Source organism: Narcine bancroftii, chromosome 2 (assembly GCF_036971445.1).
Source record: "Narcine bancroftii isolate sNarBan1 chromosome 2, sNarBan1.hap1, whole genome shotgun sequence".
Lineage (NCBI taxonomy): Eukaryota > Metazoa > Chordata > Chondrichthyes > Torpediniformes > Narcinidae > Narcine > Narcine bancroftii.
This window is the reverse complement of record NC_091470.1, coordinates 345,882,988-345,902,675: the sequence shown is the minus strand read 5'-3', so window position 1 is coordinate 345,902,675 and position 19,688 is coordinate 345,882,988. Positions and strand designations below refer to the sequence as shown.

The 19,688-nt window shown below is 40.6% G+C and overlaps 1 protein-coding gene across 1 annotated transcript in view; it reads right to left on the bottom strand.

Moving 5' to 3' along the window:
* The window catches only part of LOC138753125 (collagen alpha-3(IX) chain), a 126,798-nt gene continuing 107,110 nt past the window's right edge, over nt 1-19,688 (bottom strand). Inside the window, exons 30-37 of the mRNA XM_069915702.1 lie at nt 19,274-19,309; nt 18,488-18,532; nt 16,890-16,922; nt 15,232-15,378; nt 12,626-12,680; nt 11,366-11,548; nt 9,906-9,983; nt 1-319 (exon numbers count right to left, since the gene is read on the bottom strand). Of these exons, the coding sequence (XP_069771803.1) occupies nt 108-319; nt 9,906-9,983; nt 11,366-11,548; nt 12,626-12,680; nt 15,232-15,378; nt 16,890-16,922; nt 18,488-18,532; nt 19,274-19,309 (789 nt within the window). The 3' untranslated portion in view covers nt 1-107. The remainder of the gene's footprint in view (nt 320-9,905; nt 9,984-11,365; nt 11,549-12,625; nt 12,681-15,231; nt 15,379-16,889; nt 16,923-18,487; nt 18,533-19,273; nt 19,310-19,688) is intronic.

Below are 19,688 nucleotides of genomic sequence, written 5' to 3'. Positions count from 1 at the left end.
GAAGGTAAGTGAAGATTTAATAAAAATTGCATGTGCGTAAAATAACGAAGCATTTGGAAATGGAGAGTGATAGGTAACACATCACAACCTCTTGTGCCTGTTTTCTGTTATTTGGATGGTCCTTTCATGTTCATAGATTTCTTGTTGATCCCCATTCCCATGTAGAGATGGGGTGGAGCCATGCATAAAGAAGCATCACAGATACCAGGAAAGCCTCTCAGCCCAGGTGGACCAGGATGTCCTTGTTCACCAGGGAGACCAATTTCACCACGGGCACCATCACGGCCATCCTTTCCAATACCAGGCATACCATCAACACCTGCAACAGAATAAATACAGTGACATTTATTTGATTCGTACAGCAGCAATAATATAAAATCACATAGTTTGGGAATAAGCCCTTTGGTCCAACTTGCCCACACTGAGCAAATGTCTGCATTTGGTCCATATTCCTCTAAACCTATGCTACCCATATATCTATCCTTCTTTCATTAGACATTACAATAGCACCTGTCTCAACCACCCCCTCTAACATATTCACAAAAAGTTTAGCTAAAACAGTGCAAGGGCTGCCACGAGGTCACATTTGTAAGAGCACAACAAAGATTAACACAAAAGTGAAGTACCAAATCTTTTAAAACATTAGAAATCACCATGAAGTAGTGCATGGATCTTAACTGAACTTTTGATGGAACAGAAACTGAAGACTAGAAGGGAACTGGTGGTAACCTGAATGGTACTTAATTTAGTTATACAGCATAGTAACAGGCCCTTTTGGCCCACAAGCCTGTGCTGCTCAATTACACCCAATTGACCCACAACCCATGTAAGTTTTGAAGGGTAGGAGGAAATCAAAGCACCGAGGAAACCATGCAGACACATGGTGAACGTACAGGCTCCTTACAGACAGCGCTGGATTCAAGCAGTGATTAAAATTCCAGGAAGGTAAGTGAAGATTTAATAAAAATTGCATGTGCGTAAAATAACGAAGCATTTGGAAATGGAGAGTGATAGGTAACACATCACAACCTCTTGTGCCTGTTTTCTGTTATTTGGATGGTCCTTTCATGTTCATAGATTTCTTGTTGATCCCCATTCCCATGTAGAGATGGGGTGGAGCCATGCATAAAGAAGCATCACAGATACCAGGAAAGCCTCTCAGCCCAGGTGGACCAGGATGTCCTTGTTCACCAGGGAGACCAATTTCACCACGGGCACCATCACGGCCATCCTTTCCAATACCAGGCATACCATGTTGTAATGACTTTGTGCTAACCATGCCACCCCCTATTTTCATGTGATTTCCCATTTCCTATGTAATTGAAGTGAAAACAATCTTTGGAATAAATGAAACAATAGAAAGATAATATAATTTTCAATGGAGAGATTAGTGTTCAAAGTTCTGTGTATCTTAGCAGAAACATCACAAATTCAGCAATTGGCCTACAGAATTAAAAATGGTTAAAAAGCACCCGTTTACTCTGTTAACACTTTCTGCTTCTAGATGCTCCATGACCCCTGGTGGGAATGCAGATTTGGTTTCCCGACTCACTGAAATATATACTTCTCAAAGAGGACATAAAGGAATACAGCAAAGGTTTGCTAGATCGTGGAATTATGAGATTTAGAGTTTATTCTTCACTCTTGTTAATTTCACCCCAGCTTTCCAAGTCTTGGATTTTCGAATTGTAATAACAGCAACATATCACAATTACTACCTGGGATTACCTTACATTCCAGTGCCTCTTAAGAATCGTAGCATCCACTGGAGCAGACCCATGGGTAGCAAGGGAGTGGAGATGCAATTCTCCCCCGGGGTCCAGCTGCCCAGTTGACTACCATCGGCTCTGCATGGGCTTTGAATGGCCCATGGAGGGAGCTGACAGTGGTTTTATTGAAATCCTAGGACAGTGGGTTTGTTTCCAACATGAGCTGTAGACTCCGGTAAAGCATAGGACTGGAGCAGGGCTCCAGACGACTGGAAGATCATACACCCCCCGCACCCCGGCTGAGAAGGAGAGGAAAGGGAAAGAGTAAGGTGCTCGAGAGGACCCTGGAGGCTGTAACACTCAATAATAGGTACTCCTCTTTACTGTTGGGTGTGGGGGGGGGGTACCTCTGGCACAGAGTCAGGCCCTGTGGCTCAGAAGGGTAAGAAAAGGAAGAGGAGGGCAATAGGTGGACAGATAGGGGATTCTTTGGATACAGTGAGGAGAACCGGATGGTGGTTTGCCTCCCTGATGCCAGGTTCTGGGATGTTGCTGCTCGTGTCCAAGATATCCTAAAGTGGGAGGGAGATGAGCCAGAGGTTGTGGTACAACCTACAACGGCGTAGGGAGGAAAAAAGAGGAGGTCCTGAAAAGTGAGTACAGGGAGTTGGGTAGAGAGCTGAAAAGAAGGACTGTGAAAGGAGTAATCTCGGGATTACTGCCTGTGCTATGCGACAGTGAGAGCAGGAATAGAATGAGGTGGAGAATGAATGCATGGCTGAAGGGACGGAGCAAGGGCAGGGATTCAAGTTTCTGGATCACTGGGACCATTTTTGGAGGGTGGGACCTGTACAGAACGGACCAGTGGGGCCAGGATCCTGTCAGGGACATTTACTAAGGCTACTCAGGAGACTTTAAACTAGAATAGTTGGGGGGAGGGAACCAAACGAAGAAGAACAGCAAAGAGAAGTTTAGATTGCCAACAGAGAAAGCTCATCGACAAAGTTTGTGGGTGGATAGGCAGGTGATAGAGAAGGAAGATGCTCTGTATGAAGATGGAGGGGCGATAATAGAAAAAGAACAAAATAGATTTGTTTGTAAAGATAGGGCAAACAGAATAAGAAGTGGGAAATCTCTGAAATGCATGTACTTTAATGTTATGAGCATTGTAAGGAAGGTGGATGAGCTGAGGGTGTGGATAGACATTTGGCAGTATGATGTAATTATGGAAAGGGATAGGTTGGGTCCGAAATCAAAGGTCTTCAAGTGTGGGAAGGCCAGATTTGAAGAAATGAGAAGGGATTTGCAGAGAGTTGTGTGGGCTGATATTTTTGCCGGAAAGGATGTAGAGGAAAATTGGAGGGCATTTAGGGATGAGATTTTGAGAGTACAGTCCGGCCAAAAGGCAAGACCAATGGTTCAAGGGAGTTGTGGTTTTCTAGAAAAATTGAGAAGTTGGCTCGGGACAAGAGGGACGCCAAAGCTAAGTATAAGAAACAGGGGATTGAGGAGATGTATGAAAGTTACTTAGATTGTAGGAAGAACCTTTAGAGGGAAATTAGAAAGGCAAAAAGAAGGTATGAGGAGTCCATAGCTAATAAGGTAAAAGTGAATGTGAATCCTAAGGGTTTTTACAGATATATGAACAATAAAAGAAGGGTTAAGGATAAAGTAGGTCCACTGGATGATGGGACCGGTGGACTATGTGAGGTATGAGATAGGAGAGATCTTGAATGATATTTTTTCATCTGTATTCATGAGGGAAAGGAACATTGGGCTACATGAGATAAGTGAGGTAAATGGCTTAGCTATGGAGAGAATAGGGATTAGTAAAATGAGGGTTTTGGAGCTTCTAGGGTCAATAAAGGTGGATAAGTCTCCTGGTCCTGATGGGATTTTTCCCAGGACATTAAGGGAAGTCAAGGAGCGAATAGTGGGGGCACTGACAGTGATCTTTCAAAGAATACTGGAGGAGGGGGTGGTACCACGGGATTGGAGGGTTGCAAATATAGTTCTGTTGTTTAAAAAAGGCATAGGTGCAGGCCAAGTAATTATCGGCCAGTAAGTTTGACTTCAGTGGTGGGGAAGGTTATGGAGGGTATTCTTCGAGATGGTATATATGCATATCTGGATAGGCAGGGATTGATTAGGGGCACCCAGCAGGGGTTTGTAAAAGGAAAGTCATGTTTGGCGAACCATGTTGAGATTTCTGAGGAGGTGACAAAAAAATGTGGATGAAGGTAGGCCAGTTGATGTGATCTATTTGGATTTTAGTAAGGCTTTTGATAAGGTTCCAACAATGAAGACTCTGTTTACATCCGGTACCGCACGGATGGCAGTCTCTTCAATCTGAGGCGCCTGCAAGCTCACACCAAGACACAAGAGAAACTTGTCCGTGAACTACTCTTTGCAGACGATGCCGCTTTAGTTGCCCATTCAGAGCCAGCTCTTCAGCGCTTGACGTCCTGCTTTGCGGAAACTGCCAAAATGTTTGGCCTGGAAGTCACCCTGAAGAAAACGGAGGTCCTCCATCAGCCAGCTCCCCACCATGACTACCAGCCCCCCCACATCTCCATCGGGCACACAAAACTCAAAACGGTCAACCAGTTTACCTATCTCGGCTGCACCATTTCATCAGATGCAAGGATCGACAATGAGATAGACAACAGACTCGCCAAGGCAAATAGCGCCTTTGGAAGACTACACAAAAGAGTCTGGAAAAACAACCAACTGAAAAACCTCACAAAGATAAGCGTATACAGAGCCGTTGTCATACCCACACTCCTGTTCTGAATCATGGGTCCTCTACCGGCACCACCTACGGCTCCTAGAACGCTTCCACCAGCGTTGTCTCCGCTCCATCCTCAACATCCATTGGAGCGCTTTCATCCCTAACGTCGAAGTACTCGAGATGGCAGAGGTCGACAGCATCGAGTCCACGCTGCTGAAGATCCAGCTGCGCTGGATGGGTCACGTCTCCAGAATGGAGGACCATCGCCTTCCCAAGATCGTGTTATATGGCGAGCTCTCCACTGGCCACCGTGACAGAGGTGCACCAAAGAAAAGGTACAAGGACTGCCTAAAGAAATCTCTTGGTGCCTGCCACATTGACCACCGCCAGTGGGCTGATAACGCCTCAAACCGTGCATCTTGGCGCCTCACAGTTTGGCGGGCAGCAACCTCCTTTGAAGAAGACTGCAGAGCCCACCTCACTGACAAAAGGCAAAGGAGGAAAAACCCAACAGCCAACCCCAACCAACCTATTTTCCCCTGCAACCGCTGCAACCTTGTCTGCCTGTCCCGCATCGGACTTGTCAGCCACAAACGAGCCAGCAGCTGACGTGGACTTTTTACCCCCTCCATAAATCTTCGTCCGCGAAGCCAAGCCAAAGAAAAAATGAAGACATGCAAGGTTAGGGATTAGTAGAGAGATTGTGACATGGGTTTAGAGATGGCTGGAAGATAGACAGCAGAGAGTCATGGTGGACAACTGTCAGTTTGGAAGCCTGTGACAAGCGGGGTGTCTCAGGGATTGGTGCTGGGTCCCTTGTTGTTTATCATTTATATTAATGATTTTGAGGAGGGTGCAGTTAACTGGGTAAGCAAATATGCAGATGATACGAAAGTAGGGGGAGTGGTGGATAGTGAGGAAGGTTTTCTTGGATTACAGAAGGATTTGGTTTGTTTGGAAGAGTGGGCTGAAAGATGGCAGATGGAATTCAATGTAGACAAGTGTGAGGTGCTGCATTTCGATATAAATAACCAGAATAGGACATATCCAGTTAAGGGGAGGACATTGAGATACACAGAGGGACCTGGGGGTTTTGGTACAGAGTTCATTGAAGGTGGATTCCCATGTAGACAGGGTAGTTAAGAAGGCATATGGTATGCTGGCCTTCATAAATCATAGTATAGAGTATAAGAGCTGGGAAATTATGCTGCGGCTGCATAATGCATTGGTGACGCCAGGTTTGGAGTATCGTGCTCAGTTCTGGTCTCAAAATTATAGAAAGGATATAGATAAGGTGAAGAGGGTGCAGAGAAGATTTACAAGGATGTTGCCTGGCTTACAGCATCTGGATTACAGGGAAAGATTAAGGAGACTGGGATTTTATTCATTGGAATGTAGAAGGCTGAGAGGGAATTTGATAGAGAGATTTAAAATTATGAAAGGAATAGATAGATTAGACGTAAATAGTATCTTTCCCCTAAGGGCAGGGGAGATTGGAACAAGAGGGCATGAGTTAAGGGGGCAAAATTTTAGGAGAAATATTAGAGGAAACTTCTTCACTCATCGAGTGGTTGTAGAATGGAATGGTCTTCCAAATTAGATAGTTGCGGCAGGGTCCCTTCTGTCATTTAAGAGGAGGTTGGATGTGTATATGGATGTGGGGGGCTTGGAGAATTATATGCGGAGAGTGGGAGAGGGGAGCTGGTGGAGTTGTTTAATTGAACTGGCACGGACTCAAAGGACCGACATGGCCTGTTTCCGTGCTGTAAATGGATATATGATTCGTGAAACATGGTTGCAGGAGTGATGTGACTGGCAGCTAACTATTCCTGGATTTCATTGCTTTAAGTGTGATAGAATTGGAGGGGAAGAGGAGGTGGTGTAGCATTGCTTGTCAGTGAAAATATTTCAGCATTGCTTAGGCATGATAGAGGGCTTGTCCAGGGAGGCTGTATGGGTAGAAAGGGATAGCCACACTTATAGGGGTATATTATAGGCCACCTAATGAGCAGCGAAAACTAGAGAAAATTTGTACAGAGATAACAAATCTTTGTAATAAGCACAGGGTTGTGATAGTGGGATTTTAATTTTCCAAATATAGATTGTGAAACCCATTCTGTGAAAGGGCTGGATGGATTAGAATTTGCAAAATGTGTGCAGGTTAGATTTTTACAGCAATACGTAGAGGCACCGACTCGAGAAGGGGCAGTGCTGGATCTACTGTTGGGGAATGAGATAGGTCAGATGAAGCAGGTATGTTTTGGGGAGCACTTTGGGTCCGGTGATCATAGTGCCATGAGTTTCAATATAATTATAGAAAGGGATAGGACTGGACCTATGATTGAGGTTTTTGAGTGGGGAAAAGCTCAATATGAGGAGATGAGAAAGGATTTTCGAGGAGTGGATTGGGACGAGTTGTTTTATGGGAAGGATGTAGTAGAGAAATGGAGGTCTTTTAAAGGTGAAATTTTGAGGGTCCAAAATCTTTATGTTCCTGTCAGGATAAAAGGCAGAGTCAAAAGTTGGAGAGTCATAGTTTTCAAGGGATATTGGAAACTTGGATTAAAAAAAAAGAGAGGGATCATCAATAAATATAAGAAACAAGGAAAAAAGGAGATGTGTGGAGAATACATTGAATGTAAAAAGAATCTTAAGAAAGAAATTAAAAATCCTAAAAGAAGGTATAGCAAACAAGGTGAAGATAAATCCAAAAGGTTTCTATAAATATGTTAATAGCAAAAGGAGAGTGAAGGATAAAATTGGTCCCTTAGACAATCAGAACAGACAACTGTGGAGCCAAATAGATGGGGGAGATTTTGAACATGTTCTTTTTTTTCGCTATTCACTAAGGAGAAGGATATTGAATTGTGTGGAGTAAAGGAAGCAAAGAAGGTAATTATGGAAACTGTAGTGATTAAGAAAGAGGAAGTACTGGAGCTTTTGGAGGTGGATAAGTCTCTAGGTCCAGAGGGGATTTTCCCCAGGATCTTGAGAGAAGTTAGTGAGAAAATAGCAGCAGTTCTGACAGTGATTTTCCAAATGTCATTAGAAATGGGCAAAGTGCCGGTGGATTGGCGTATTGCTAATATTTTTCTTTTGTTGAAAAAGGGTTCGAGGAGCAAGCCTAGCAATTATAGACCTGTACGTTTGATGTCTGTGGTAGGCAAGTTAATGGAAAGCATTCTTAGAAATGTGTATATATATCTATATATATATTATATAGATATATATATCTATATATATATATATTATATAGATATATATATCTATATATATATTATATAGATATATATATCTATATATCTATATATAGATATGAAGAAGATGGAGGGTTATGGGCATTGTGCAGAGAGGTGGGACTAGAAAGGGGTGTTTGGTTCGGTGCGGACTAGAAGGGCCTAATGGCCTGTTTCCGTGCTGTAATTGTTGTTATATATAGATATATATATAGATCTATATAGATCTATATAGACACACACACAAGTGTGTGTGTGTGTGTGTGTGTGTGTGTGTGTGTATAGTATTGTATCTGGAGAGACAGCATCTGATCAGGAACACTCAACACAGGTTTGTGCGTGGAAGGTCATGTTTGACCAATCTTGTTGAGTGTTTTGAAGAAGTGACTAAGAATATTGATGAGGGGAAAGCAGTGGATGTTTTCTATATGGACTTCAGTAAGGCCTTTGATAAGGTTCCACATGGAAGGTTAATTAGGAATGTGCAGGCACTAGGTATTAACTTTGAGATAGTCAAATGGATTCAACAGTGGCTGGAAGGGAGATGTCAGAGAGTTGTAGTGGATAACTGTTTGTCTGGCTGGAGGCCGGTAACAAGCAGTGTGCCTCAGGGATCTGTAATGGGTCTCTTACTGTTTGTCATTCACATTAATGATCTGGATGATGGGCTGGTAAATTGGATTAGTAAATATGAAGAAGATATTAAAATAGGTGGAATTGGAATTCAAAGCTTGCAGAAGGATTTGGACGGCTTAGAAGAGTGGGCTGAAAGGTGGCAGATGGAGTTTAATGCTGAGAAGTGTGAAGTGCTTCATTTTGGAAGGAATAATCAAAACAGGACATACATGGTAAATGGGAGGGCTTTGGGGAATGCAGTAGGGCAGAAAGATCTAGGAATATCGGTTCATCATTCCCTGAAAGTAGAATCTCATGTGGATAGGGTGGTGAAGAAGGCTTTTAGTATGCTGGTCTTTATAAATCAAAGTATAGAATACAGGAGTTGGGAAGTGATGTTGAGACCTTTCAAGGCATTGCTGAGGCCAAATTTGGAATACTGTGTGCAGTTCTGGTCACCAAATTATACGAAGGATATCAACAAGGTAAAGAGAGTGCAGAAAAGATTTATGAAACTGTTACCTTGGTTTCAGAATCTAGATTACAAAGAAAGATTGAGTGTAGAAATTGAGGGGGGGAGGGGAATTTGATAGAGGAATTTAAGATAATGAGGGGGATAGACAGAGTTGATGTGGTTAGGCTTTTTTACCTTGAGGGTAGGAGAGATTGAAACAAGAGGTCATGAGTTAAGGGGCAAAAGTTTGAAGTAACATGAGGGGGAACTTCTTCACTCAGAATGATGGCTGTATGGAATGAGCTTCCAGGAGAAGTAGTAGTGGCAGGGTCCATTTTGTCATTTAACGGAAAATTGGATAGGTGTATGGATGAGATGGTGGGAATGGAGGGTTATGGGCAAGGTGCAGGTAGGTGGGACTAGAGCAGAGTACTTGGTTCCGTGTGGACTAGAAGGGCTGAGATGGCCTGTTTTTGTGCTGTAATTGTTACATGGTTATATGAGAAGCAGTGGAGATGACACATGGGATGGTGAGGGGGCTCTGTGGCTGAGGGACCAGTGCTTGTGGCAGAATGCTGGCGATTCAAGGTGAGGAACCCGCGGAAGCTGTGGGATTCTGGAGACTGCTGTTAAGAGACTGGCTTGAACTGGCTGGAGGGGTACCTGGTATCGGAACCAGGGTGCGAGGAGAAACCGAGAGCGCTAAAGTGTTCCTGACCATGTTGGAGTTTTGGATCTGTAGCTAAGCTTGTTGGTGGTTTGGACTAGACTCTGTGACTGCAGGATTGCTGAAGGTGAATCTACAGATACTTGGTGGTGGGAACTCTTGCTTTTTTCTCTCTGCACTTAGAAAATTCCTGCCAGTAGCAAATCTGTCTGCCTTGCAGCAGGAAAAAAGAAATTTCATGTAATATGATGCTGTTTTATTACTATAACAATAAATTGAATCTTGAAGCCAACAATAACTAATTTCCTGTAGTCATTATTGGGGACATCGTATCGTTCATGCAGATTTTATTCATTATTTCTTTTTTGACGTGCTATCTTATCCAGTCACGTATTGCTGCAGTATAACATGTCCACTTCCTGCTAGAAGCAAATGGGCCATTATTCACTGGAACAGGAGTTGTGATATTAAAACCAGCAAGCATAATGCTTACCAGGTGGTCCTTGCGGTCCTTGTGTCCCTCGAAGTCCAATACCTTCTTCACCCTTCTCGCCTTTTTCACCTTGTTGTCCTGCACACAGAAAGCCAAAGTTCAAGCTCAATTTCAACAGTAGAAATTAACATAAAAATAGCTTGCAATATTTCTAGGGAATTTATTGTTAATTCTGATTCTAAAGCAGGTCTCATTCAGAAAAGTGGGCTATCCCTTTGCCTCCAAGGTGCTCTCAGCCAGCTATGTTCTTCCAATGGTTTATTTCTTGCTAAGGAATTTCACTGATTATAAAGGCAACTTTGAACCTTAAAACCATTAGGGCTGATATTTTTAGAAGACCTGTATCTTGTTCATTTGAGCCCTCATTTATGACCTGGCATAACAACATGAACGGATGCAACTCAATGGCTATGAAACAGAAATCTACAGCACAGTATAGACCCTAAGGACAACAGTGTTGTGCTGACCTAATAATCTACTCTTAAAAATTGCCTAGAACTTCCCTACTGTACAACCCTGCATTTTTCTCAATTATGTATCCATCTAATAGTCTCCTAAAAGATCCTATTGTACCAGTCTTCACTGCCATTGCCGACAACACATTCCATGCAGCCACCACTCTGTGTGAAAAACATACCTCTTGCATCAAACTCCTGTACTTATTCCCAAGCCCCTTAAAACTGTGTCCCCTCATGTTTGCCATTTCAGGCTTGGGAAAAAGCCTTTAGCCATTCACATGATCAATGCCTCTCAATATCTTATACACATCTATCAGGTGATCCCTCATCCTTCTTCACTCCAAGGAGAAAAAAAATCCAAGTTCACTCAAACTATCCTCATAAGGCATGCTCTCCAATCCGGGGAAATAATGTTCCCATTTTAAAATTTGTAATGGAGACATTAAAGGTATGAAGCTGAATCAAGGCCCTGGCTGCTCCTTGCACCTATTCCTTAAGTGTCAACAAGTTCAGAAGCAGGAAGAGAGAGTAGGTACATCCTGGCACTTAATCAAGTTCAAGTTTATCATCACAGGTGCCGTGTTAAAGTTTGTTTTGTGGGCAATCCAACCAGATATCCAAATATAGCAAGCCACAGTACAAAGTGCGGAGTCACAGAGAGACAGAACAGTTGGTATGGAGCAAAGACAACACCATTTTACCATTGTGAGGATCATTCAGGTGTATGATAATGGCAGGGATGAAATAGTCCTTAAGCCTGGTGGTATATGACCTTACACTCTTGAACTTCTTCCTGATAGAATGCTTAGTGGGGAACAAGAAATCCATGTATTTCACCAATACATCACTGCTGAGATGAGTGAATTGTCATGGCTCCTAATCCACCAGTTCATTTATTATTCTTGCTCGAAAGATGTCTTGCCTACAAAGGTTACATTTACAAAAAACACACACACCTCTCGTTTTCATAAGGGAACTCTAAGACTTGGGTAGTTTACTTGCCATTTGATCCTGGTTGACCAGGATAACCTTGGTGACCTTTGACACCTTTAGGGCCCACAGCACCTGGATGCCCTGTAATTCCTGGAGGCCCCACAGGTCCTGGAGGACCTGGTGATCCAGGCCGGCCTGGTTCTCCAGGCATTACTGGTCGTCTTAGGCTAGCTGACAGCTGAGATATTTGCTCTAAAAAAAGACAATAAGAACTTATTTCAAAAATATATTTGCATAATTAATATTCTTATAGTACCAAGAAGACTAGTCCGTTCCAATTTCCCAATTAGAAATGGTCTGTAAATGTTGGTCTTACTGACGATGGCACATTCCACAATTGAACACATTTCCATAAAAGTTGGTTAATTGAGAAGAGGAATCAACTGGATTTTTCATTCCTCTATATCTCCCTGAAGGACAAAAACAGGCTTGAGAGGTCTAGTAGAAAATAACCTTTTTTTTAATCTATACATTCAAATTATTCCTGCAATCCTCTACCAAAAGGTCAATCAATTCATTAAGACTTTGAGAGAAGACAAAACCTCAAGCCCAGAGAAAAGTAATAGTAAGTTTTTTTTAATATGCCAAGCAGAATAGAGATCTGGAATTATTTTAAAAAAAATTGAGAGGGGCAAAGATAGAGTAGAAAAAATATTTTCCCATCCCGCTGCATGGTGAAAAAGGTCAAATATTAGCGGGCATTCATTAAAGCTTGCAACAAGGAGGGAGGTGCCTGGAACAGGCTTCCAAGGCAAGCAAATGCGATAGTTGTGTTGAAGAGGCCACTCAACAGACACATGAATAGAGGGATATGGACATGCAGGCAAAAAAGATTTAATTTAATGAACTATTACATTTGGAACCAACATTGCAAGCCTAACAGCCTGGTCCTGTGGTATGCTTTTCTGTGCTCTTAATGTTCTGAGCAAAGAATTTGATAAATATTAATGACTTCCAATGGAGAATTACCACAAAAATTTATGCTGCTCTTTTACTGATCTCAATAAGAATTTTTTTAAAAAACATGAAAAACCTTGAAATTATTCACCATTTATATACACAATTATATTTCTTGCACATCTTCTCTTGATTAATTCAAATTTCCTGAGAAATACTTCATTTAGATACCATTGTCATCTACTTAATTTAGAGGTAATTTAATTCTTTAAATTATTAAAGTCATAAGGATCCATGAGAGAAAGTATTAGAAAGTTAGATGCTCAGACCTTAGGACCTGTTAAGATGTAAAATTTCATGCCACACACTCACCTTGAATTATACTCATGCATACCTCCCTGATCCGGTGCTCACTTGCATCCTTGCCCTGTGTTCAACATAACACAATGCAGTTAGCATTCCTACCTGAATCTGTAGGAACAGATTGGCTTGTGTTCACAAGCTGTGGATCCATTAACTTGTACGGTTTAAGATGCACGAGAGCACTGAGAAAACCAAATTTAATGATAACTTTCCCAAAAACACTGTATACATCACGTCTTAAGGCCTGAATGAGAATTGAGGCCAATCTGCTTCAATATATGCAAGGGCATTTCATTGGATATTAACAATTTGATTCTCAACAGAACTAAATGTGGAACACTTAACTGTCATTAATACTTGGCCTAATGCACAAATTAATTGAATAGATTTTGTGCTTCAACAATTGGGCAAAACAAGTAGAACCATTTATTACCTCAAACAGAAGAGGGAAATATGGGTACACCATCATTCATTGTTTGCTACTACCTCATACCCTAGTATGTATTGGAATGATTGGTTAGATTGCTGAAAGGAAACTTCAAAATCCTAACCAAAAAAAAAAACCAAAAGTTTGCTGTTCTTAGAAACTCAACAAATAGCAATTAAAGAGAATTAACCTGAAAGGCATCTGAAAAACTGACCAAAGATTATTCTTAACAGTGACATTTTTTGTTCTCTTCCCAGTCAAAGAAAATGAGATGAATTGTGACACAATACGATTACTCAGAGATCAGCTAACTCATCCAAGCCCAGAGAACTCCAAAATCTAGTAGCAATAGTTACTTAAAAAAAAGTTGCTTTTAATTTTATTTAAACATAATAACAGGACCTAACTTAACCCTCTTCTAATTCTAAGCGTAAGTGTATGTAATGTGTATATGTTCAGGAAAGTTCTCTGTTTCACTGCCCATTCACATTTCATTTCTTCAAATTCTCATACTGTGCACAGAATTAAACATTTTTAATGTCCACCAACCTCTGCTGCTTTAAATGGATACCGTTCAGGAAGGTTTTTGTTAGAGATTTCAGAGAGAAATTTGTTGCTCATTGGACACACACAAACTGATTTCCTCCAATCAGTCACTTCAGTGTCTTGTCGAAGAAACTTGCCCCATTGTAGGTTTTCCAAATGATAACCTCTTCTTCAGGTCATCACAGAGTTCCTCTTGTTTCCCTTATTTCAGGAGAAATGTTCTAGCCAGCCATTTCCTCTTGTAAGGACTACAAGAGTTTTGAAAAGGCTGAACTCAGAACGCACAACCCATCTTCAAAATGGGGTTTTCAACAAGCTTGCCATTTTGCACCTTCAACTGCTATTGTAGAACTGATTTCTCTCTCTGTTTCTCCAAAAGAGAAATCACCTATTTGCTTTTTCCTTTCTCTGCTTGTAAAAACCAAATGACCTCTCCCGAGGCTCTAAATCCAATTTTCAAAGATCGCATCAGCCTTAGCCTGGTCATTATTCCATTTGCATCTCCTTGTGAATTTCTTTCCAAAGCACTTCAGCAAAGTTCTTGCATTTTAAATGAGATGTCTTTTAGTGAAATGTTACCTAAATTAAACCCCCACAATCTATCTCTTTTAAAGACATATTTTACCCATAACATTTCTAACATATCCTGTAACAATAGGATGTTCTAATCTGTGAGGCTCAGTAACAAATCAAGTAGTAAAATGACCCTAAGGACATAAGAAATAGGAGCAGGTGTAAGCTATCTGGACAAGCGAGCTTGCTCCATCATTCAGTAAGATCATGGCTGGTCTGATGAGTGGCTCATCTCTACCCCCCTGCCTTTTCCCCATATCCTTTAATTCCTCACATTTTCTAAAAGTCTATCAATCCTCATCTAAATACACTTACTGAGGTCACCTCCACTGCTTCAATGGGCAGCGAATTTCCACCTCATCTCTGTCCCAAATCTACTACCCTGGACCTTGAGGCTATGTCCCCTAGTTCTAGTTTCCCCCCACTAATGGAAACAACTTACTTACCTCTATCTTATCTATGCCTTTCATAATTTTATACATTGCTATAAGATCCCCTCTCTTTTTCTAAATTCTAGCGAGTACACTCCCAGATGACTCGATCTCTCCTGGTGGGCTAACCCTGTAATCTCTGGAATCAACCTGGTGAACCTCCTCTGGACCACCTCCAAAGCCAGTACAGGTGCTCCTTGACTTATGATGGAGTTGTTTTACAATAAACCCATTATAAGTAGAAAAATCATAAGTCAAAAAAGAATACAATACCACACGTACCAAACATTATAGCCTAGCCTATCTTAAATGTGTTCAGTATACTCACCAGAGCCTATAACTGGGGAAACTTATCTAAAACAAAGCCTATTTTATAATTGAATGTTGAATGCCTTTAATTCCACACTGAAAAAAAAATTAAGCATAAAATATAGGGATAATGACCATCGTAACTTTGAAAAATCTTAAGTCAGACCATAATTTAGTAGAGGAGAATCTGTATATCCTTCCTCAAGTAAGGAGACCAGAACTGCATACAGTACTCCAAATGCGGTCTCACCAGTAATTTGTACAGTTTGGGTCAGAATTGCAGAGGCTGCCCCAAAATAAACAAGGGAAATCTTCCATTGGATACTCACATGTTTACCCGGTGAACCAGGAAGCCCAGGAGCTCCTCGTATTCCTTCCATTCCCCGAGCACCAACTGGACCTGGTGTTCCCTGAAGACCAGGCCGTCCACGAGGTCCCTGTGATCCCATTGGTCCAGGTCCACCAGAAGCTCCAGTCTGTGGATGAAGAGCAAAAAAGACTTGACTTTGGTAATTGTCTATATTTACTTTAATAGACCAAAACAAAAAGCTGAAATCCACACATTCACTGGTTCCAGGTTGCTTCATAACTATACCATGGTTGAGAAAGCATAAATATCTGGTTTCAGTTGATAGTCCTACATTGGCACTGAATTAATTTTCTGATCCAAGTTGAAGATATTTCTACTATTTGAACAAGTTCTTCCCAAAAAAAAATTATATCAATCACATTGTACAAGACAGGATGAAATTAAGTGATGCTCAAATGTTCATGAAGTAATTTAATTTCTTTACAAGTTTTAAAATAACCAGCTATGCCAACATTTTGTTCAATTCCATTGAAACATCATGTACCATCTGCATTCTAGTTCCAATGGAGGTCTCCATAACTTATTGACATGAACAAGTCAGGAAATTTGGGGATTGCAGCAGCGTCATAGAGCAAACGTTCATATTAGAACCATCTTATGACATTGCTATTAAAAAAAAAATACGAAATGTAAGGCAGTGTCTTTAGTTCATTTATTCAGGAATCTGATGGCAGCAGCGGGGATAATGTAATCAATAATCTAATTTGATTTTGTTCCTTACAGATGCAAATCAACTTGCTGGGCATTTAAAGTGTTTTGCAATTTTACTTCAGATTGTTAAAATTATTGTATATTGCTTTGTAAGAAAATGTCATTTGAAAAATTAATCATTTTGGTCAAAAATCTTCACTCCACTTTGAGTGCAATGGTTTCTGCCTTTCTGTTTCATTCATGCTATATATGCATTCCAGCTTGATATTTTATGATTTCCATTGAGTGAAACATTTTCTTTCTCCTCCTTTCTCTGTATTGCATTAAAAACTTAGAATTGACCATCTTCTCTGATGTTCAGAATATCCCAAATATTCATATAGGTAGAAGTACCTTTGACCTGCCATCGCATATAGGAAATATTGTTGCCAATATTTGCCCAGTAAATTCCAAGAATCACTAATATGATTATTGGATAATCCCTTTTTTGGTGATGGCAATTGATGGATAAATGTTGGCTAAGACATTGGCATGAATTCCATCATAGTGCCATGAGATCTTTGCATCGAGGATATGGGGGCTTGATTTAACAATATGGTCTAAAGGACAGAATTTCCTTCAGGAGCACTCTGGACTGTCACCTAAAATTTGTGCAAAGCCTCTGGAATAGGACTTGAACCTTCAACCACTTAAGTCAGAGGCTAGAAATCAATACTTACTTTATATTGACTGTGAAATTCTCCTGCTTCCTCTTCTGTGTATTATTTATAAGATTTCAAAATGAAATAAAGGAATCACCTAGACATTATGCCTTTTCTTCCGAAGGAAGAAGAAAATTGGCAGGATTAAAGATAATCTTATCCCTAATCTTTAAATGAATATTGTGACCACCAATCTCAAAGCAGTGAAATTCAATAGCAAAACAAATGGGCTCAACCTTTTTGCAGTTATTAAATTCATACATACCTCTCCTTTCTTGCCTTGAACACCAGGAATTCCCTTTAAAAGAAAAAGACATAGTTTTATTCAAAAGAATAAATTGTCTTTAAAGGTGAACAATATTTTGTAAGTTAATAAAATAGTGGGGTGGCACGGTTAGCACATTACTATTACAGCTCCAGCAACCAGGATTTGAATCCGATACTGTGAGGAGTTTATAATTCACCCTATGTCTGTGTGGGTTTCCTTCAACCCTTCAAAAAACATATGGGGGTTGTAGATTAATTGGGGTATTTGAGCAGCATGGGCTCATGGACTAGAAGGGCCTGTTACCGTGCTGTATGTCTAAATTTAAAAAAAAAATTGTGGGGTGACAATCATTTCTCTCTGCATGAGATGGTAATCTAATGGGGCAGATCATAGTCCATTTTGTGACAGATTATACATATGTTTTTGGGAGATAAATTGTGGCAGGTTTTTTTTTAATGTAGGTCACATACAAACACTTCAAAACAGATCTCATCTAAAATACTGGAGCTCTGCTCAAGCTAGACAATCTGGCTCCAAGAGTCTTTGCAAAAGTTTTAGAGAGTGTCCAAGAGACTTTACTAATGGATTGTTATTTTGAAAAGCAACAGATGAAAGAGATCAGAGGAGTAGTTCAGAGCTGCAGGCTGTCTGGAGTGCAGCTTGCTGTTCTAGGAGGGTCATGTGGTTTTGCAAGTAGAGAGGGAATCAAATGTGCTTTCTCAGAGAGAGAGAGAGAGAATTCAGTTCTGCAGTTTTACAGTCAGCAGCAACAGCTGGGACTAGAACAGGACAAGCTGGCAAGCTTGTGGAAAAACCCCATTTTGAAAACGGGTTGTGAATTCTTAGTTTGCCTGGTCAAAGCCCTTGTGGTCCATACAATAGGAGAGGACTGGCTGTCTAATGCTTCCCTTGAAATAAGTGAAACAAAAAGGAAATCTGTGGTGACCTGAAAGAAAAAGGTTATCATCTTGAAAACCCTGATAGGGTAAGTTTCTTCAGGAAGACACTGAAGTGGCTGATCAAAAGAGATCAGTTGTTGGCGTCCAATGAGCAACAAATCTCTCTCTGAGAACCTTCCTGAGTGGTAACCATTTACCTTTCAAGCACCAAAGCCTGGTGAAATTCATAACTGTTAATTTCTGTGCACAGAATAAGAATTGCATGATGCCAGAGAACTTGGAGGAGTGAGAAGTGAGGTTGGACTGTGAACCAAAGAACATTTTTTTTAAAACTTATCCATTACATACACATGCACTTAGAATTAGAAGTTAGGTTAAGTTAATAGTGATGTTAAAGTTTGATCCTGTTTTCACGTTTAAAGATAATTAAAAGCAACTTTTATTTAAGTAACCATTTGTCTTGGTGAATTTCTATTGCTGCTGGGTTTTGGGCCCATAACATTACTGAAAAAAAATCATTTTTTTCAGAACTTTAACTCCGTGAGAGAGATTTTTCCCCCAAACATTTAATGATTGCTACATATTTTCCTTTAGTTGCTTTACTCAAAACATTTGTCTTGGGATACATCATCACCCATCATGAACCAAGAGTCAATTAACATTTTTTTTACAAAGACATTTTTTTCCTTGGCTTACCTGCTCGCCCTTTTGTCCAGTTACACCTCTCACACCGGGTTTTCCCTTTTAAATTAAATATTGAAGTCATTCATTTAGCATCTCAATCTACCAGACCTCCAATAAAATTCCATTGTAGATAATTGCCAGTGTTATGCCATGCTCAGAATTAGCAACCATCAATTTTCAGTCAGATCTAAGCATTATTCAGGTTGTTACAAAGTGGTCTGATTAGCACTTTATTAAATGTCATTTTCTACAGCAATATCCTTGTGGGCACATGAGCTATTTCCTGCCTTCCTGCAATTTAGATGGCACTGGAAAAAAAAATCAACCATTATCTTTGCAGCCACTTTCTTTAAAACCCTGAGTGGCTGCAATGGGGTCCTGACCCTTTGTCCGATGCGCTTCCCTAAAACTTTATCCCTTGAGATTGGGTTTGTTACAAGTTCCTCACTGTTAATTTTAATTAACTCATCTGTTATCTTATGGATGATTTCAATGTCCTCCATGGTCCTCCAAGTTAATGGAGGCTAGACTGTGTGAGGTCAGCTCAGAGTGTGCTGGCCAAGTTCAGAGGTGACAAAGACATGACAGTATGTTTTAGGAGTAGCAGAAGAAATGAAAGTAAGGAGTTAGGATTCCAAAAGAATCTCAGGGTTGTATGTGATGTCATGTATGTACTCTGACAATAAATCTGAAATCTAAATCTCAATATGACTGTTGTAAAAAAAAAATTGAAGGACTTGTCATCCCTTGTTGCCTTTCTGAATGCTGACATTACAGGATAAATTCAGATTATTTTACCTCATTTCCCTTGAGACCAGGAATGCCAGAAGATCCCTAAAAAACAAAAGAAAGTGAGCTTGTAGCAACTGAATAAATCAATAGAAACAATCACACCGTGTCCTCATTGCCTGGACTCAATCAATTGAAAGAGTAGAGCACTTGGATTTGAAGTGCTTTTCTGGACAAATTATCAATCCAATCTTGCCCTCATTTTCAATCTGTTGTACAGTAAACCTCTGATAATCCACCATCTGAAGCATCTGGAAATCTTAAAGATTTGACATCTGACTAATGATCAGTACTTCCAGAGCTTCCATTAAACATACCAGGGGTCTCTTTTTTTTTGTTTCCTTGGAACTCATGGGGGAGGGGATTTCTCACAGAACTCACTGGGGGCCCCATTTCCCACATTTCCTTTGAATTTACTGTACTA